We start from the raw sequence: 22064 nt of genomic DNA, 5'->3' as shown, positions 1-22064 counted from the left end.
TAAAGAAAAAAAACAGGATGCCCTGAAGAAATACGGGGAAAAAAACCAAGAAGCTCTGTCAGTGTGCTTAGTTTGGACCCCAAAACCAGCTGAATAATGAAGCTGTCGGTCAAGTTATACCACCAGCATTTGTGAAAACAATGACTGAGGTTGTACGGTAGTTATTTTGTGTATATAGTAAAAGTTTTAGATCTTTGAGTTCAACTCATGAAAAATGGGAACAAAAACATAAGTGTTGCGTTTATATTTTTTGTTCAGTGTACTTTACGAAAGAGAATACTTCTCTTGTTGCCTTATTTGTATTTCACTTAATGTATTTGAGCAGGAGGAGATAGAAAGAGGGGGACAAGAGAACAACAAAATATATGCATATACATATTCTTCTTTCTTCTATATATTCTTTTTTCATTCAAACCTTGTTTCTTATTCTTCTTTTTTCTTTTGTCCAGCCTTTTACCCCTCTGTAATTAAAGACTATTATTAATCCACTGTCAAGTCCTCCTCTACACTCTCAGCATTTTATGAATAGCGTACTGCTTGAACTCACCGTTCCTGTATTGTGTAATTATTAGGAATAAATTATAGGTGTGGCTTTTTAGAATTCCTGAACCGCCACATTGTAAAGTGTTTGTTTAGTTGGGGATCTGTTAAGTCTTGTGTATGGAATGTCATCTTTAATTTTGCTTAGATGAATGCTGTTCTCAATTGGCATAATTTGGTACAAATCAGTACTTTTTAGGCTTATTGTCTTGCATCAAAGTATGCAAAGCAGGATTTTTTTTGAGTCCCGAATGTTCTAGTACAAGGGGGTCCAAAGCGTGAATGTATATATATATACAGTATGTATTGCAGGATTAGGTCTTTGCTTTTTGCGGATGATGTGGTCCTGCTTGCATGGTCATCTCTTACTGGATCGGTTCGCAGCTGAGTATGAAGCAACTGGGATGAGAATCAGGACTTTCAAGTCCAAGACCATGGTTCTCGTCCGGAAAAGGGTGGAGCGCCATCTCCAGGTTGGGGAGGAGATCCTGCCCCATGTGAGGGAGTTCAAGTACTTCGGGTTCTTGTTCACGAGTGAGGATGTGTCATGTCTGTGTTGATCATGTTTTTGTTTGGCCATGTGCTGTTTGTTTTTTGGACGCTTTTTAGCAGAGGTGGGACCAAGTCATTGTTTTGCAAGTCACAAGTAAGTCTCAAGTCTTTGCCCTCAAGTCCGAGTCAAGTCCCGAGTCAAGACAGGCAAGCCCCGAGTCAAGTCCAAAGTCAAGACTGGAAAGTCTCAAGTCAAGTCCTAAGTCCTGCATTTTGAGTTTCGAGTCCTTTCAAGTCCTTTTAACCACAGACTAATATATTAACACAGATTGTGTATGCTTTTCAAACGCTGTATTTATTTATTAAAACAAGTGCATTTTAAATTGCAGGAAAGAAAATTGTGCTGACATTGCACTTTATAATAGCACTATTAACCAGTCATTTTAAACATTAACTCATTCCTTTACAGAACAAACACATTGAAAAATAAAGTGCAAATGTACTTATTTGTACAAAAGTGTTAACATTGAAAAAACATGACATATACGTGAACATAACAAAAAAGTTGTACTTTTTATATGTCAGGGCCCTATGCTGCATTGCATTTGCAAAAGACCAAATTAGCCAAGAGTCTGTCAGTCATTGTGCAGTATGATGCCACCATGGCTGAAAACTCGCTCAACTGGAGCACTGGAGGCAGGCACTGCCAAGACTCTCATGGCCACTCGGAACAGTGAAGGAAGAGTCTTCATGTTCAATGCCCAGAACAAAAGGGGGGAGAGAGTTGTTTTGGGTTGGTGCACTACTTGTAAGTGTATCTTGTGTTTTTTATGTTGATTTAATTAAAAAAAGAAAAAAGAAAAAATTATTTCTTGTGCGACCCGATACCAATCGATCCACGGACCAGTACCGGGCCGCGGCCCGGTGGTTGGGGACCACTGAGGCAAACAACCAACAGTATGTCAGAAAGCTAGCTAAAACGGTACACATATTCATAATATAGTATACATTTTAACTGACCTTTATTTTACTATTTTTGTCTTTTTTTAGGTGGCTAAAATACGCGGTGCTGCTGACCGCCGTCTAACGTTACGTGTGATATATTGACTAACGTAACCCTGCTTGAAAAAAATCACTGAACAAAAAGTATGAATAAGGTAGTGAACTGCAACAGATTCCCGTGTTTGCAATAACGTTATAACGTTAGCAGTGAGTTTACAGCCTCACTGATTTAACTACACAGCAAATAAAAGTCACGTTACTTAGCCAATAAACGTTATCTTACATTCAAAACTTACCGTTCTTTGTGCAACTTCAAATGCCGGACGAAGTTGGAAGTTGTTGCCTCTCCATCAGTAATTTTCGAACCACATGTGTTGCATACTGCAAACCGTTTTGTGTTGACCACCTCGTAATTTTTATACCCAAACGAAATTATTTTAGGTATCATTTTTTGTTCACTGGCGTGTGGTTTGGACATGTCTTCTTCGTTGGTTGTCCTGCAATTTGATTGGATGAATGCTGTGTGATGAAAACAAAGTAGATCTAATTTGATTGGCTGTTGTACTGAGACCACACCAGCTGACACACGCAACGCTGATAGACAAGTACACAATGAAAAATACGGAGCGCTCCCGAATAACTTTTTCATCTTTGGGTTTTGGGGAAAGTAGCAAGTCATGTCAAGTCATGTCAATTCAAAAGGCTCAAGTCCAAGTGAAGTCACAAGTCATTGATGTTAAAGTCTAAGTCGAGTTGCAAGTCTTTTTACATTTTGTCAAGTCGAATCTAAAGTCATCAAATTCATGACTCGAGTCTGACTCGAGTCCAAGTCATGTGACTCGAGTCCACACCTCTGCTTTTTAGTTCCTGGTTTCACTCTCTTGTTTTGTCACCATAGCAACCATTAGTTTTCACCAGTCACGTCACGCACCTGTTTCATGTTTTGAGTCCAAACCTGTTTTCACTAATCATGTCACTATTATTTAAGCTTCGAGTTGTCAGGCTGTCTTTCTGGCAACATCACTCTTTATGATCACTCTTCTTCATGCCATGTTCACAGTTCCATGCCAAGTAAGTTTTTGTTTTTTGTTCATAGTCTTTTGCCTTTATGCAAGTCTTTTGTTTTCATTAGCCAAGTTTTTTACCTCCGCCCTTGTGTGCGCCTTTCGTTTGTTCTTTTTTGATAGTGTTTAATAAATCATGTACTCACATTCCCGTCTCGCCCGAGCCAACTTTCCATTGCCTTCCGGAAAAACAAAACCCAAGGACCAAGTCTTGACAGGATGAGATCGTCAGGTGGATCGGTGCGGCGTCTACATCGATGCGGACCCTGCATCGGTCCGTCGTGGTGAAAAAGGACCCGCAGACTTTTTTTGGACTCTGTGAATCACTAATTAGCCGGAGTTTTTTGAACGCAGATTTCTGGTACAATACAATTAATACGTAAGTAGTAAAACCTTAAAGTCACATCTTAAGTGCACAGGAAGTCAGTGCAGGTGAGCCAGTATAGGCGTAATATGATCAAACTTTCTTGTTATTGTCAAAAGTCTAGCAGCCACATTTTGTACCTACTGTAATCTTTTAATGCTATACATATGGAGACCCGAAAATAATGTGTTGCAGCAATATAGACGAGACGTAACGAATGCATGAATAATGATCTCAGCGTCGGTGGTGGATAAATTGGGACGAATTTTAGCGATATTACGGCGATGAAAGAAGGCTGTTTTAGTAACATTTTTAATGTGTGACTCAAATGAGAGTTGGGTCGAAGATAATACCGAGAATCTTTACCGATTTGGTTGTCAAATGTTAAGGTGGTATTATTAAATAGGTGCCGGTGTCGAGCAGGACCGATAATCAGCATTTCCGTTTTCTTAGCGTTAAGATGCAAAAAGTTGCTGGACATTTATTGTTTAATTTTCATTTATATAATTTAATTGCTTATGCCTATAGAAAGGTCATTCAATTGAGCCGAAGATCGCATGTTTTCATGGTGTAATGAATATTTTATTGCTGTTAATACAATGTCTTTGTATCAGCCCCCTAAACAAGTATATATATTCATATATATCATCAAAATATAATCTCAATAATAAAACTAAACACCAAACCATATTGGTTATATTTACAATCTGTTACGGTAATGGTTTCCATTGTGGCATTTACAATATGGGTGACCAGGTTTTAGCATCCCATATGTCTTGTATGAAAACAAAACCCAACATCAACTCCAAGACAAAGAAATAACATACAATTGGCATCTTAAGGAGTAGTTAAAGGGTACTTTTGAGTCCAGTTTGACTTGTTTACGAACGAGGGAGAACCTGAGCCAAGGTGTCCCGGGCGCTGTGACTAAGCCTATCCGGGAACTTGACATCATACTCCACGATCAGGTCCCCTCGGCGGTCAGGGCGCTTGGGATAAGGCAACCCCTCGCCGCTAATGCGCCGCTTCATCCCAGGCTGCACCACCTCCGTTGTCGTCACTGGGACCATTTTGCCTTCCAGGGTGGGTACGTTGATTGTGGAGCCACACAACGCCTAATTGGACAGAAACAACATTTAAACATTAATCATACCTTTTTTTAAAAAGAGGTATTCAAACGCTATAGGGAGCAGCATTTCAACTTACATCTCGGAGTGTGATCTTGGCAACGTAAATGACGTCCGAGTTGTCACGCTTGAACACTGGATGCGGTTTGTCCTTCAGCAGAAAGACCACATCAGCTGGAATGTTTGTTGGAGTTTCATCCCCCTCTTTAGGAAATGTGATTTTAGTGCCTTCCTTCCATCCCTTCTTTATCTCCACCTCCAGGATCTTACTCTCTGTTCTCAGAGTTCGCCCATCAGAGTTCAACCTTTTGCGATTGATCTTCATTTTCTTTGTGCAGCCAGAAAGCACTTCCTCCAAGCTCACGCGCAGCTCATGGACGACAGCGGGGTCTTGATGCTTCTTCACGACGCTGCTGTGGCCGCCGAAGCCTCCCATACCGGAGCTGAAGGAGCGTGGGAAGCCGCCGCCGCCCATTCCAAAGTGGCCAAAAGCGTCATCAGCGTCCATATGCTCATCCATGCCATTGCGCCCGCCAAAGAACTGCTCAAAAGGATTTCGTCCACCGAAAAAGTCTGAGAAGATCACGTGTGGGTCACCTTGGAAGGAGTAGCTGAAGTTTCCTGGACCACCACCGCCCCCTGACGGCCCTCCACCCTTAAGACCTACATAAAAAAAGAGGAAAACAGATAATGGTTAATGATCAAAAGTCTGATGAAATGCAAAATGTTACACTTGTCTTTCGGGTTGCAGCTATCCATTATTTTAGTAATCCAGTAATCTATCGATTACTTCTTCGAGCAAACGGATAAAACACACTTTTTTTAAGAAAATATTTGAAATAAACCAAGATTCGCCCGCTTGCCATAACCTTCATTATTTTTTTCATCAACATTCACTTTTAAAATGTGTGCGTTAGTAAAAATAAAAAATAACTCTCTGCTAGGGCAATACGATTTTGAGAAAAAAAACTAATTGCCATTGCGCTTTCCATAATAGCGATTTTTTTTTTTTTTACATTATAAATGCAAAAACTGCGAAAATAACGAGTGAAGAAAGACATGTTACTTTTAGACTGTCAATCAACATATTCTTGTCTCAAGATGTCACACCTTAGAACAATATGCAATTGTTTACTTAAAAAAAAATATTAGGCTTTATGCAGACAGACTCGGAGCTTTTGTCTACATCATGCTCTTAAACTGAAAAATGTATCGATAAAAACTATAGTGTGGATGATGTAATGTAACTAGAGATGTCCGATAATATCGGCCTGCCGATATTATCGGACGATAAATGCGTTAAAATGTCATATCGGAAATTATCGGTATCGTTTTTTTTATTATCAGTATCGTTTTTTGGTTTTTTTTTTTATTTTTTATTAAATCAACATAAAAAACACTTACAATTAGTGCACCAACCCAAAAAACCTCCCTCCCTCATTTACACTCATTCACACTCATTCACACAAAAGGGTTGTTTCTTTCTGTTATTAAAATTCTGGTTCCTACATTATATATCAATATATATCAATACAGTCTGCAAGGGATACAGTCCGTAAGCACACATGATTGTGCGTGCTGCTGGTCCACTAATTATACTAACCTTTAACAGTTAATGTTACTCATTTTCATTAATTACTAGTTTCTATGTAACTGTTTTTATATTGTTTTACTTTCTTTTTTATTCAAGAAAATGTTTTTTTTTATTTTTTTTTTAAGTACCTTATCTTCACCATACCTGGTTGTCCAAATTAGGCATAACAACATGTTAATTCCACGACTGCATATATCGGTTGATATCGGTATCGGTTGATACCGGCATCGGTAATTAAAGAGTTGGACAATATCGGAATATCGGATATTGGCAAAAAGCCATTATCGGACATCCCTAATATATAATAATAATAATAATAATAATGCTAGTACGATATACAAAGCTTTAGATTTGTATTTCTCATTACTGTAGAAATATTGTGCTGTAATTGGAAGGTAAATAACTTAACAAAACATTTTCACATGGGGCGGTATAGCTCGGTTGGTAGAGCGGCCGTGCCAGCAACTTGAGGGTTGCAGGTTCGATCCCCGCATCCGCCATCCTAGTTACTGCCGTTGTGTCCTTGGGCAAGACACTTTACCCACCTGCTCCCAGTGCCACCCACACTGGTTTAAATGTAACTTAGATATTGGGTTTCACTATGTAAAGCACTTTGAGTCACTAGAGAAAAGCGCTATATAAATATAATTCACTTCACTTCACTTCTGCTGGCAAAACTTTAACTAAAATAAATACTGAACATCTTTCCCAGTTGGAAAAACTAGGCCGAACATTGTCTTTTTTTTTGTTGCCACCACGTAAACACAGAATTCTCTATCTTTCATGTCCGTGTTGATGGTTTTTATTGCCGGTCTGCTTTGGAGCTGAAATGTTATCATAACGGGACATTAGGTTTTGTAATCATATTTTCTCCTCCTAACTTATGTTACCTTGTGGAACTTCTCACTCGCGAGTCATAAAGCGCTCAGTCTGTGCTTCCTGTGTTTGCGGCCTCGGTGAGTCGCTCTCCTCCCACCGAGACAAAGATTGTGAATGACTGAAAAGAGGACTCACTGCGTTCGGTTAGTTATACTGTTAAATAAATGCTCTCAGGTGCTGAGAGCAATTCACAGAGTGAGACGTCTTTCTATCTGCTTGACGCGACGCTCAACAATTCTAACTGGCAAATATGTCTGTCACTCAAATGCCGAAGACGGCGAAAAAAAAAAACCCTGTCTCTATCGGTTACATTACCGCACTAATTAAAACCTCGATATCATGCTGCCGTTCATTCATCTCGTACCCCCCATAGGGGCGCTCTATAGCAGCGCTCGTGCGGAAACTATGTCCGTTTTTTAAAAGTTAGCAATATACAGGGTGATTCAAAAATAATACGCCTAAATCATCACGCATTTATTCAGTTCCAAAGCATTGTAATAGACAGAATCAATGGTCATTTGATACAGGAGTTATCCAAGTTTTACCATTGTGGTCATATAATCCTTTCGGCGCCGTCCGTTCAAATGTAGGAAGACCACTTGTTTAGTTACCCTCAAAATGGGGACTCCTCCAATCAACGCAGTGGATCGTTTTAGAGAGGAATTCTCATATCGTCTTGATGCCGTCCGTGCTGCCGGTGGTAGCCATATTGAGCACTTGTAAAGCTTGAAATAAATATTCGAAGCTATGTACTACACATGTGTTCAAGCTAGGTTTTCTATTGTTTTTCCTTTTTGAAATATCGAGTGGTCATTTTGGCATATTCTTTTTTAATCACCCTGTATATTAGTTACCGTATTTTTCGGACTATAAGTCGCAGTTTTTTTCATAGTTTGGCCGTGCTCCAGTGCGACTTATATATGTTTTTTTTCCTTTTTTATTATGCATTTTCGGCAGGTGCGACTTATACTCCGAAAAATACGGTACAGTCATTCAACGAATAATCGAAGGAACATAATATAAAACAAAGTTTTTTTCTAATTACCGTATTTTCCGCACTATAAGGCGCACCTAAAAACCACAAATTTTCTCAAAAGCTGACAGTGCGCCTTATAACCCGGTGCGCTTTATATATGGATAAATATTAAGATTCATTTTCATAAAGTTTAGGTCTCGCAACTACGGTAAACAGCCGCCATCTTTTTTCCCCGTAGAAGAAGCGCGCGGTGCATGCTGGGATATGTGACGTTTCATTTCCATTTGTGTGTTTATGTAAAGACCCCAAAATGGCTCCTATTAAGTGTGTTGTCTGTCTAATTATAAATAATGCAGACGAGGCGTGTTAACTGAGTTCTCAACGTTTACTCACAGCGTGCTAACTGCCAGCATACAACGCTTCTCAGGGCTACCGCGCATGCTCGTAACTATCGTTGCATGCTGGGTAGTGTAGTTGTTATATTTGCTAGCTCATAACAGCACATTGAGAGACACGCTTACGCGCTTAATTCAATACTCGCCGTCATTCCGGGTGGATTGACAAAAGACCTCCAGCCGCTAGATATTGGTGTCAACAGGGCATTCGAAGCTAAACTGCTAACTGCGTGGGAACAATGGATGACAGAAGGCGAACACACCTTCACTAAGACGAGGAGGCAGCGCCAGACGACGCCAACATCTGCCAGTGGATCGTAAATTTGCCCAACTTTTCACTTCGGACACCGAAGACGAAGGATTTACGAATGAAGAATAACTTCAGAAAGTGAGCGCTATGTTTATTTTGTGTGTTGTGACATTAACGTTCGAGCAACATTATGTTGCTATTGCTCTGCACTATTTTGAATTTTACTATGTTTGTGATTGCACATTTGCGTACATTTTGGGAGTGAACAGAGTTGTTAGAACGCTGGTTTTTAATATATTATTAAAGTTTGACTGACCTATCTGACTGTTTTTTTGACATTCCCTTTAGCGCAGCGTAGGCGCGGCTTATAGTCCGGGGCGGCTTATTGGTGGACAAAGTTATGAAATATGCCATTCATTGAAGGTGCGGCTAATAATCCGGTGCGCCTTATAGTGCGGAAAATACGGTATATGTTTTTTTTCCTTTTTTATTATGCATTTTCGGCAGGTGCGACTTATACTCCGAAAAATACGGTACAGTCATTCAACGAATAATCGAAGGAACATAATATAAAACAAAGCTTTTTTCTAATTAAATCAAATCAATTGATTAATCGTTACAGCCCGACTTGCCTATAGTATTATTTCAAACAATACAACATTTTTGAGTCACATACTCTACCTCAAACTTTACTATCTGATCACAGTTTTCATCTGTCAACATACTGATTGCAAAGACAATATCAAAGTCACAACACCTGGAATAGAACGGTTCTTTTAGGGGAGAATGCTTTACTTTGCCAAACTAAAAATTAAATGAACAGATGACCTGTTGTATTCAAATATTTTATCGAGTGATCATAAAACTGATTTTGTCAACCGAAAGCACTCACTTTAGGTTGACTACGCATTGATTGCTCTTTATCTATTCATGGTAAAATCAGGATGTAGCTGTTGCAAAAGGGCACATGACACACAACTAAAAAAAAAGTTTTCTGGTGGCACCCGAACATCCAACCATTTCTGTGGCAAAATAAAATAGATCCCTTTTTCTTTTTGAAATATGAATTGCCCTTTGCACCTTCGCTTACATTCTTCCACTATGAGTCTCTATGAAGGCCACAGTGTTGCCATGGTGACATAACTTAGGCCACAGCTGACAGATTTCACAAGTGCTGTCATAAATTAGTGTCCATCCCCAAAGGTTACCTAACGTCTCATCGATGTGTGTAGCACACATTCCCACCATTAGGAGAATAATACTAGAGCAGCTTACAGGGCCAGTGTGGTCAATACCGTCCGATATTGACGCTTTTTACTTGATTTGTTTTTCAGACTATTGAATGTTGTCTTCTTTTTTTGATCATGGCCTAAATTCTTGTAAATGTATCGATCGGCAACTTAACAACACATAAATAGATGCATGGTTTACCCTACATGTAATTGATTGTGGCGCACCGCCACACCTTAAACCTGAGGGTTTTTTACGTGAAAACAAATTTAAGTAATATCCATCCATCCATCTTCTTCCGCTTATCCGAGGTCGGGTCGCGGGGGCAGCAGCCTAAGCAGGGAAGCCCAGACTTCCCTCTCCCCAGCCACTTCGTCCAGCTCCTCCCGGGGGATCCCGAGGCGTTCCCAGGCCAGCCGGGAGACATAGTCTTCCCAACGTGTCCTGGGTCTTCCTCGTGGCCTCCTACCGGTCGGACGTGCCCTAAACACCTCCTTAGGGAGGCGCTCGGGTGGCATCCTGACCAGATGCCCGAACCACCTCATCTGGCTCCTCTCGATGTGGAGGAGCAGCGGCTTTACTTTGAGCTCCCCCCGGATGACAGAGCTTCTCACCCTATCTCTAAGGGAGAGCCCCGCCACCCGGCGGAGGAAACTCATTTCGGCCGCTTGTACCCGTGATCTTGTCCTTTCGGTCATAACCCAAAGCTCATGACCATAGATGAGGATGGGAACGTAGATCGACCGGTAAATTGAGACCTTTGCCTTCCGGCTCAGCTCCTTCTTCACCACAACAGATCGATACAGCGTCCGCATTACTGAAGACGCCGCACCGATCCGCCTGTCGATCTCAATTTAAGTAATATATTGTATAAAATGAATACACTGTATATTGTCTATTATTTACACATTATTGGCCATAATCAGTTTAAAAAACATCTTAAATGTCATAAAAATGCTCCTAAATGCTTTATATTGAAAATCGTGCACCTGAATCGCTTGTCAGCATAAGCACTACAGATGGTCGCATGCCTGATCGACCCGACAAACATAAGGAGAGGTATTGATTTGTAGTGTGAATCACTGTTTGTCTACATGTACCCTAAGATTGGCCTTGCTAATTTCCGTTAGCCTGTCAATGAGCTGGTCCATTGTACGTTAGCATTAAAGCCAACCTACATCTAGGGCTGGGCGATTATATGATCGAATTATATGAAACTGCACTTTAATGTACTTTTATTAAATATAAGCTACAGTAGTTGGGTTTGAAAAAAAAACTCCACAATCTGGGTCACCGCTTGCCAAAGCACTGGTGAGAAGCACTGATGTATAAAAGTAATTAAAAAATACAAATAATAATTTTCCATTTGAAAGTGTTGTTTAGTAAATGTTAAACTTGCAAAAAAAAGCACAAAAAAAATAAATAACTTTGACGGGGAAAAAAGTTGTTCTCTTTACCCCCACAAAATGTACTGGAAAAATAAGCAAAACCGTGGCCCTAAAACAGAGGTACCGTTGCACCTCTAGTAAACACCATTATATAAATGAACAAAATGACAGTTGTCAGCTGTTAGCATATATTACCTCAATCAAACATGGCAGAAATGTCTGGTACAAAATACCGCAGTAGCAAACAGTAGGGGTGCAGCAATACTCTGTATTATCTTGCACGAGACAATCCACCTTTAATTAAAAAAAAAATTATGATATTGAGATCGGATGAGAAGAAATAAATTACTAGTGATTATTTTCTTTTTGCCATTCGTCTACATACAAAAAGTGCAACATTAAACAGTTTCAAGTCAACTCAGCCTCAGATTAACTTTTCTTTTTCCCCCCCCCCCAGCCTTTAACCCTGGTGACTTTCACTCAATGTTCATGTTTTTTGCCAGAAAAATCAGTTTATCCACATTGTCTGCAGAAAGAGCAGACCTGCTTGCAGTTAAAATGTCTCCAGCTGTGGAAAATACCCTTTCACTGGGCACGGAGCTAGCAGGTATGGCGAGGTAGTGCCTGGCTAACTTGGCAGTAAGAGGATATATGGGCTCATTGTTCTTCCACCACAGAAGTGGGTCAAAATCTAGTTTTTAATGCAATATGGTCTTAAATCTGCTGCTATAAAAACACCAACAGCATTTGTTATTGCTTTAGCCCTGCCTGACTCGCCGAAGAGAAGCTGCTTGAATGCGGTGGGAGCTGTGTTTGTTCGTCTTTCTCTTCGTTGAAGCGATGTTATCCATTGTTGTATCGCACCGCGAAGCCCAAATGTTCCCAAACGAGAGATCTTAACGAGGCAAGAGGGTCTTCCAGCTCTGGCTTTTGCATGTTGTAGTAGCCTGGTCGTTGCTAGCATGCCGTGTGTTGTGCCTCAGTGTGCATTGTTTACACAACGTGCGGTGCGCTACTTAATATGTCCATGTGGAAACTCGTTCGGTACACCTACGAACCGAACCGAACCCCCCATACCGAAACGATTCAATACAAATACACGTACCGTTACACCCTTATATAATAGTATCGCTTTTTTTTACAGTTAATTACAAAGGGTATTATTAATTGAATGTGATTCCTACATATTTGTGCACTTCTTGTGTATATCAATGTACTTTATTTGTGTGCTTAGATTATCAATAAACCACCAAGTTCTTTTTTCTATCTCTAATTCTGTTTATATATTTGGCAGGGAGGGCAGAATATATATATATATAGCGTAGCTGGTGTTACATTGTACAATAAAGAGCAAAAATTTAAAAATAGATCAAAATGATGTAATATAAGAACTTTGTTGAGCCTTTTTAAAGAAAATATATACATCATTGCCAATCGTGCAAATTATATAATAATGACATATAGACTACGTCCCCACCACCACAAGTATATTTGCAATCTGGGGGAAAAGTCTGAGGTGTGCAAAGATACACATAACATAGCATGAACCTTTTTATACGGTGGTCTCAAGTATTACTACAAATCGAACGATACACAATGTTATATTTATTTTAAAAATTCTGACGATGAGGATTTGCACTTTACTACTCTGCCTTAGGCTGCTTTGCAAAGGCAGATCCATTAATCTGCCTCACCCACAAGCTGTTGAGACAGAAGCTACATGCAAATCTAGCTGGTTACACCTTGGCTAATACCTTAATTAAACCAAAAATGGAAGCTCATCCACCATTCCTTAGATCTGGTGTTTGGATCTCCTTTTTGTATTACGTATGATCGTGATGACAAGCATGTCGTGGACACACAATGCTACACACAACATCAGCTTAAATACCTTTTTTTTTATTGTGCCTATCGTTCACAATTATTCTTAGGGACAAGAAGACAAATATATTTTTTAATGCATTATAACTCCTAAAAAAAAGGTAAATACAAGTTTGCTTACAAATGGAGTCAATGGGATGTCCTCTATTCCAACCATAAAGCCCTCTAAATAACTATCTAAAAAGTGCCAACAATACTACATTTATATTTCGTGACCTGAATTTTAACCAAATATTACTGATATTGTATTATAAGCGCTAACAAAGACAAACTATTTTTAGCGGCGCATTGTCAAAGAGAGCTAACTGGCTTTTGCTGCTATATTGACGAATTGGGCTGGTGAGCTGCTTTCTCACCTTGGAGCTTGTGGAAGTTTATTCCAGTTCATAAATAATGCCTCTTATCTTGGTAGTAAAAGGGTTAGGATATAATCCGGCAAGTTGGTTAAATCTGGCATCCAATTTAGACCCAGAAATAGCGAGAAAGACACAAAAAGACGCTTGGTTCCACTCCTTTTTTTTCTTTGCAAGGATTTTAAGTCATGTTTCATCTAAACAGGAATACATCAACATCCTGACAGTCGGCATCCGAGTGAAAGAAGACTTTGTGCAGTAAGTGATGTTTTCATTATGTTTGTTGGCTTTCATGAAGTCTGCAGCGAGTGATGTAGTTGAAGGAAAAAGCGAACCTTGTGATGCGTTTGTAAAATTAATGTTATGTTAATGTAATATTACATGTTATTATAAATGTGTCTATTACTATATTATATATATACTTACAGCATGTACCGTATTTTCCGGACCAAAGGGTGCACCGGACTATAAGGCGCACTGTCGATGAACGGTCTATTTTTTATCTTTTTTCAGATATAAGGCACATCGGATTATAGAGCGCATTAAAGGAGTCATATTATTATTTTTTTCTAAATGTAAAACACTTCCTTGTGGTCTACATAACATGTAATGGTAGTTCTTAGGTCAAAATGTTGAATAGGTTATGAGCCGCTTTCTGACAGTCGCTTCAGGATGCGCCGTTTTATGGGCGGTCTTATTTAAGTGGCTCACCTTCGGCAGCGTCTTCTCCACGTCACCTTTGGTGTAGCGTGCGAGGACGGGAGTGGAAGAAGTGTCAAAAGATGGAGCTAATTGTTTTAATGACATTCAAACTTTACTTAAATCAATAACGGAGCAGCACCTCCTTATCCGTGGCTCACTAGTGCAATAACAATGCCGGAAATGTGCCCCGTGAAAAACCGTCCGACTGTAACTGTCTAATAACTAAAGTTCCTTGGGTGAATAATGTAAACTCACTACACCGGTATGTTTTAGCGCTTTCATGGCGGGTTTACTGACAGATATAAGTAAGAACTTTACACTACAGAAATGGCAACAGCGGAAGATGAATGTCCCATAATAAGAAGATAGAGAAAAAGAAGAAGCTTATCGACTACGGTGTCGGCACGGACTACAAAGGCGGACGAGTGCAATTTTTCAGGACTTATGCAGATCCCAAATACAGATCAGCAGGTACCAGATGGTAAGAAAAGTTGCTTTTGCATAAAATTGCAAAACAAAACGCCAGATAATATGTCTTACCTTATACACACACCATAATAATACTCGTATGTTGAAGCACAGTACAATCCATCAAGCGGTGCCGCTTCATACCTTACCAAAGTCGTACTAAAACATGTTGATAGATTTTTGAGCACCGTGTGTAATGTTCTATATGTATCTCTTAAGTTTGACTGCCATCTACTGGTCCCACTTTTCATTTCACCATGTACCAAATAAAATAGCTTTGAGGTCGGTAAGCAAAACCAAAATTATTCCGTACATTAGGCGCACCTGGTTATTAAATAAGTTAAAGTACCAATGTTTGTCACACACACACTAGGTGTGGTGAAATTAACCTCTGCATTTGACCCATCCCCTTGTTCACCCCCTGGGAGGTGAGGGGAGCAGTGAGCAGCAGCGGTGGGCTGATTTAACCCCCAATTCCAACCCTTGATGCTGAGTGCCAAGCAGGGAGGTAATGGGTCCCATTTATATAGTCTTTGTTATGACTCGGCCAGGGTTTGAACTCACAAACTACCGATCTCAGGGTTGACACTCTAACCACAAGGCCACTGAGTAAAGGACGCACTGTCTAGTTTTGAGAAACAAAAAAAGGATTTTAAGTGCGCCTTATAGTCCGGAAAACACGGTATTGATGGCAATGTTTGGATCCTTTTTTTTTTAAAGAACTTTATCTGCAGAATAGAGCGACTCCTATGGGTTCCATTATAAAATTACTTTTTAATCGCATCTATTTACAAGTTAGAATGCATAAAATAAGAAAAACATACACTATATTGCCAAAAGTACTTGGCCATCCATCCAAATTATGAGAATCAGGTGTCCTAATCACTTGGCCCAGCCACAGGTGTATAAAATCAAGCACTTAGGCCTGGAGACTGTTTCTACAAACATTTGTGAAAGAACGGGCCGCTCTCAGAAGCTCAGTGATTTCCAGCGTGGAACTGTCATAGGATGCACCTGTGCAACAAATCCAGTCGTGAAATTTTCTTAATCCTAAATATTCCAAAGTCAACTGTCGGCTTTATTATAGGAAAATGGCAGTTTTGGAACAACAGTAACTCAGCCACAAAGTGGTAGGCCACTTAAACTGATAGCGGTTCAGCGGATGCTGAACTGCATAGTGCAAGTCAGTTGCTACAGAGCTCCAAACTTCATGTGACATTCCAATTAGCCCACGTACAGTACGCGGAGAGTTTCATGGAATGGGTCTCCATCCATCACCAAGTCTAATGCAACGTATCGGATGCAGTGGTGTAAAGCATGTCGCCACTGGACTCTAGAGCAGTGGAGACGCTTTCTCTGGAGTGATGAATCACTCTTTTCCATCTGCCAATCTGATGGACGAGTCTGGGGTTTGGAGGTTGCCAGCAGAACGGTACATTTCGGACTGCATTGTGCTGAGTGTGAAATTTGGTGGAGGAGGAATTATGGTGTGGGGTTGTTTTTCCAGGAGTTGGGCTTGGCCCCTTAGTTCCAGTGAAAGGAACTTTGAATGCTCAAGGATACCAAAACATTTTGGACAATTCTATGCTCCCAACCTTGTGGGAACAGTTTGGAGCGGGCCCCTTCCTCTTCCAACATGACTGTGCACCAGTGCACAAAGCAAGGTCCATAAAGACATGGATGACAGAGTCTGGTGTGGATGAACTTGACTGGTCTGCACAGAGTCCTGACCTGAACCCGATGGAACACCTTTGGGATGAATTGAGAGCCAGGCCTTCTCGACCGACCAATGTGTGACCTCACCACTTTTGGAAGAATGGTCAAAAATTCCTGTAAACACACTACGCAACCTTGTGGACAGCCTTCCCAGAAGAGTTGAAGCTGTAATAGCTGCAAAAGGTGGACCGACATCATATTGACCCCTATGGGTTAGGAATAGGATGGCACTTCAAGTTCATATGAGAGTCAAGGCAGGTGGCCAAATACTTTTGGCAATATAGTGTATGCATTTTTATGTTACAGGATTGTGAATGATCGGCGAGATTCCCCAAAAAAGTGCAGTTACTCCTTAGGCGCGCCACATAAAACAATGTGGCGGGCCACATCTGGCCCACGAGCCTTGAGTTTGAAACAGTGATACTAAAAAATATAAATATTCATTTTGATACTTAGTGCAAAAGAAGAACACAAAATCGAAAACTACTAATGACTCTCATTCCTCAAATTAAAAAAAACAGGTATCGATCCCTCTGGTGTTGATACCATCAAAATGGTATCAACTTGTATTTATTATTTATAAAATATATAGATGGGCCCGCCCGCTTCATACTACGTTTTAAGACGTCTTGGTAAAACGAGTAACAACAACGACAGACTTTCCTGCTTCAAGAGCCCCGCTTTTCCAGGCCCAAAGGCAACTTTAACGGCCAACTGAGCAGAGTCTTGCCTGCCAAAGTATCTTCCTGCGGTGCCATCAGCATAACATACTTCACATGCTATTTAAAAAATAGATCATCGGTATCTCAAGCTGGTGTCCGATTACAAATAAAAATAAAAAAATAAACTCACCTTCTTCACCAAAGCGATCGTAAATGTCCTTTTTCTTTGGGTCGCTCAGCACATCGTAAGCTTCGGCGATTTCCTTAAATTTCTCCTCAGCGTCTGGCGACTTGTTCTTGTCGGGGTGATATCGGAGCGCCTGCTTGCGATAAGCTTTCTTGATTTCGTCCTCCGAGGCGCCTTTCTTAGTGCCTAAAATGTCGTAGTAGTCTTTCCCCATTCTGACCGCCCGGCAGCCAGTCCTTTCAAGAAGTACAAAGTGTTTGTCCTCTCGCTCAGTCGTCCTGTTTCAACTCCGCGACGCAGCCAGAGATATGTTCAATTTAAACAGCGTGGAAAGTTCCAGAGCGTTCCATAACAAGACAGGACAATCTCCATTCCAATGTGGCGACCGAGTGAAGCCCCGCCCCTTCCTACGTCACACGGTGATGCCTTCATGGACAGCCAGACATATTCCATCTAGTACAGTAATACCCCATCCCATATTTAGTCTCCTAAAATCACAAGAACATGGCCGCGACTCTATTTTTAAAGTGGTATGTACTAGTTTTTTTTATTTTATTTCACAGCTAGTATAAAACACTGGGACTTGAATAAGCGGTACATAAAAATGACACAACTCACAAAATGATAGGGCCACTTGTCTGTTATGTGAAATTTCAGGGTGGTGCTAGAATGCTCGAGAATTCTCTAGTTCAGAGGTCTTCAATGGGGGTCTGCGACTCCTATAGGGTCCACAGAGGTACTGCAGGGCGGCCGTATTTTTTTCTTTTTATCTATATACAGTTATGGTCAAAAGCAGGGCCGGCCCGTGGCATAGGCCGTATAGGCAAATGCTAAGGGCGCCGTCCAACAGGGGGCGCCACGCCAGTGCCACAAATGTTGGAGAAAAAAAAAAAGTTGGTACTATTATTTTTAAATACAAAACATAATCCCACTTTAATTAAAATGCAAAGTAAAGCCTATTTAATAGAAATATTATTTGTTACAACATTACGCCCCCCCCCGCCCCCGCACGGTGCGCCCCCTCCCTTCCCGTATCATGACTCTTTTTGGACGTCACCACTTCAAAATATCAACACAAGATGTCAAAACGGCCAAAACTGTCAGGTGCCCAGGGAAGAAAAAAGAGAAAAGAACAGGAGGAGAAACGAGAAAAGACAGAGGTATCAGGTAGGTAACGTTAGCCTACATGAAATGATTTGTCTGTTACAGAATGTGATAGTAACCTGGCTTTTTAGCATTAAGCTAATGTTACATGATTCGGCAATTGCTAATCAATAAATAGCTAGTTCTGTTTTAACGTCGGGTTAATATTGTGGAGGGGGCCAAATTGTTATGGAAAATAATAATGTAACGTTAGGTAATTACAGTACTCCCACCTTACATTCCTCAGGGACATTTGTATTAGATCTTTTAAGCAGGTGTTTTTTGTTTACATTGTTATTGCCTTCTGGTTAGCTAATGTTTGCCCTGCAGGTAATAGTCACTTTTCCACCCCTTTATATATTAGGTATAGTTGTAAGTAAAAAAAAAAGGTCAAAGACAAAGCTATTTGGTTTCTTGTGAGTATATACACTTCACTGCCGATGTGGGGGGGCGCCACCTAAAATCTTGCCTAGGGCGCCAGATTGGTTAGGGCCGGGCCTGGTCAAAAGTTTACATACACTTGTAAAGAACATAATGTCATGGCTGTCTTGAGTTTCCAATAATTTCTACAACTCTTATTTTTTTGTGATGGAGTGATTGGAGCACATACTTGTTGCTCACAAAAAACATTCATGAAGTTTGGTTCTTTTATACATTTATTATGGGTCTACTGGAAATGTGACCAAATCTGCTGGGTCAAAAGTATACATACAGCAATGTTAATATTTGCTTACATGTCCCTTGGCAAGTTCCACTGCAATAAGGCGCTTTTGGTAGCCATCCACAAGCTTCTGGCAAGCTTCTGGTTGAATTTTTGACTCCTCTTGACAAAATTGGTGCAGATCAGCTAAATGTGTTGGTTTAGGGACATGGACTTGTTTCTTCAACATTGTCCACACGTTTAAGTCAGGACTTTGGGAAGGCCATTCTAAAACCTTAATTCTAGCCTGATTTAGCCATTCCTTTACCACTTTTCACGTGTGTTTGGGGTCATTGTCCTGTTGGAACACCCAACTGCGCCCAAGACCCAATGATTGTGATGATTGCTGATGATTTTAGGTTGTCCTGAAGAATTTGGAGGTAATCCTCCTTTTTCATTGTCCCATTTACTCTCTGTAAAGAACCAGTGCCATTGGCAGCAAAACAGGCCCAGAGCATAATACTAACACCACCATGCTTGACGGTAGGATTGGTGTTCCTGGGATTAAAGGCCGCACCTTTTCTCCTCCAAACATATATTGCTGGGTATTGTGGCCAAACAGCTCAATTTTTGTTTCATCTGACCACAGAACTTTCCTCCAGAAGGTCTTACCTTTGTCCATGTGATGAAAACAAGAGACATGAAGGTCTTTCCACATCAAGAAACAACATACCTCGATCTAATTTTGTACATATTGTTGTCTGAGCAACTAAAATATTCAACAATGAACCTACAAGCTGTGATCTCTTAGAACTGAGTCATCATTCTATATTCAAGAATAAAGGAGACGGAGGTGTTTTTACGGTACGTTCAAGGGCCGCTGAACAGAGTGGGACGCCACAACGCATGCCAAAAGTAATATAATGAGATAATATAAAATAATAATATTTTTTTGCAAAGCACTTTTAATTTAAATACATCGTAATGTGCTGTACAGCAGTGGTCCCCCAACCACCGGACCGATTGGTACCGGGCCGCACAAGAAATTAAAAAAAATATATATATAAATAAGAACAACTTTTTTTTTTTAAATTAAATCAACATAAAAACACAATTTGTACATTATATATCAATATAGATCAATACAGTCCGTAAGCACACATGATTGTATTTCTTTATGACCAAAAAATAAATAAACCATAACAGCTCTGCTCTTTAAATGTCTTTAATGTCCTTTGTGTTCTTTGATGTTTGTCTGTTCTTGAATGGGATTGTGCTGAAAATCTTAATTTCCCCTCGGGGATTATTAAAGTATTTCTGATTCTGATATGAAATGTTCATATTCGTTACATTGGGACGGTGTGGCGCGGTTAGGCGAGTGACCGTGCCAGCAACCTGAGGGTTCCTGGTTCGATCCCCAACTTCTACCAGTTGTGTCCTTGAGCAAGACACTTCACCCTTGCTCCTGATGGGTCATGGTTAGCGCCTTGCGTGTCAGTGTGTGAATGTGTGTGTGCATGGGTGAATGTGGATATAGCAGTGGTGTGCCGTCAGGGCCAGCACAGTCTTGTCTGCTGGCCTAACATAACCAGAAATCATGATCATAATTAAAGATAGTAGAAGTATTTTTTTATTTACTTTCCCTATAAATCTAAATGTATTCATATTCTCTTCATGTCATATTATGCTCCTTCCAGCGCTGTTGTTTTTTAGGTTATGGAGTTTTTATCCAATCAGAATTCAGCTTGCTTATGTTGCCATGCTGTACCAAATCTGCCCGAAGCCTTCAGAATCAACAATGCTGGCGTCTGTGCACTCTAATTGAACAGACACAATCATTTGACAGACAGTTTCGATAGCCAATCAGATCACGAGTTGTTGTCAGTAAGGCCTTCTAGATGGCCTAAGGCCTATTGTGATGTTATGAGCTAGGTAACATTAGAACTCCATTACCCAGCATCCCGCAGAAGGGAAGAGCTTGGCAGTTGCTGCTTTTAGCCATGCTGGGAGCGGGATGTTTTTAATGAGCACCTTGTGGAGTAAACTTTAAGAACTCGGCCATCTTTTATGATTAGACAAGACAACAAATATATTTGCAAGGCCATTTTCAAGAAGGATATTTAAAGAGAAACCACATCTTGTCAGACGATGTCGGCCAACCCCGGAAGCTCAAATGGGTTTTACAGATTGTGAGTTCAGATATTTTATTTCTTTATTTTTTCACGTTTAATATGTTTTTTGCAATTTAAATTTTGCCAGTACCACATAAGATATGTTTTAATTGCTGATGCGTGTTTTTTTGATTATGTACACTGTTGGCGGTGATTCAATGCACAGCTGTGCGCAAATGTGTTTCTGTATAGTATTTCTCCAGCAATGGGCATCCATCCATCCATCCATCCATCCATCCATCTTCTTCCACTTATCCGAGGTCGGGTCGTGGGGGCAGCAGCCTAAGCAGGGAAGCCCAGACTTTCCTCTCCCCAGCCACTTCGTCCAGCTCTTCCCGAGGGATCCCGAGGCGTTCCCAGGCCAGCCGGGAGACATTGTCTTCCCAACGTGTCCTGGGTCTTCCCCGTGGCCTCCTACCGGTTGGACGTGCCCTAAACACCTCCCTAGGGAGAAGTTAGGGTGGCATCCTGACCAGATGCCCGAACCACCTCATCTGGCGCTTCTCGATGTGGAGGAGCAGCGGCTTTACTTTGAGCACCCCCCGGATGGCAGAGCTTCTCACCCTATCTCTAAGGGAGAGCCCCGCCACCCGGCGGAGGAAACTCATTTCGGCCGCTTGTACCCGTGATCTTGTCCTTTGGGTCATAACCCAAAGTTCATGACCATAGGTGAGGATGGGAACGTAGATCGACCGGTAAATTGAGAGCTTTGCCTTCCGGCTTAGCTCCTTCTTCACCACAACGGATCGATACAGCGTCCGCATTACTGAAGACGCCGCGCCAATACGCCTGTCGATCTCACGATCCACTCTTCCCTCACTCGTGAACAAGACTCCTAGG

General features: G+C 40.8%; 1 protein-coding gene across 1 annotated transcript; it reads right to left on the bottom strand.

Moving 5' to 3' along the window:
• Positions 1-4022: 4022 nt before the first annotated feature.
• On the bottom strand, positions 4023-17683 carry dnajb1b (DnaJ heat shock protein family (Hsp40) member B1b). The gene is made up of 3 exons (XM_061988105.2): positions 17274-17683; positions 4669-5252; positions 4023-4577 (listed from the first exon to the last, which is right to left on the bottom strand). The coding sequence occupies exons 1-3, from the start codon at positions 17482-17484 to the stop codon at positions 4344-4346; spliced, it is 1029 nt and encodes a 342-aa protein (XP_061844089.2). The 5' UTR covers positions 17485-17683; the 3' UTR covers positions 4023-4343.
• Positions 17684-22064: the final 4381 nt, after the last annotated feature.

This window comes from Nerophis lumbriciformis, linkage group LG27, assembly GCF_033978685.3.
Source record: "Nerophis lumbriciformis linkage group LG27, RoL_Nlum_v2.1, whole genome shotgun sequence".
NCBI lineage: Eukaryota > Metazoa > Chordata > Actinopteri > Syngnathiformes > Syngnathidae > Nerophis > Nerophis lumbriciformis.
The sequence above is the reverse complement of the archived record's forward strand: the minus strand, read 5'-3'. Positions and strand labels throughout refer to the sequence as shown.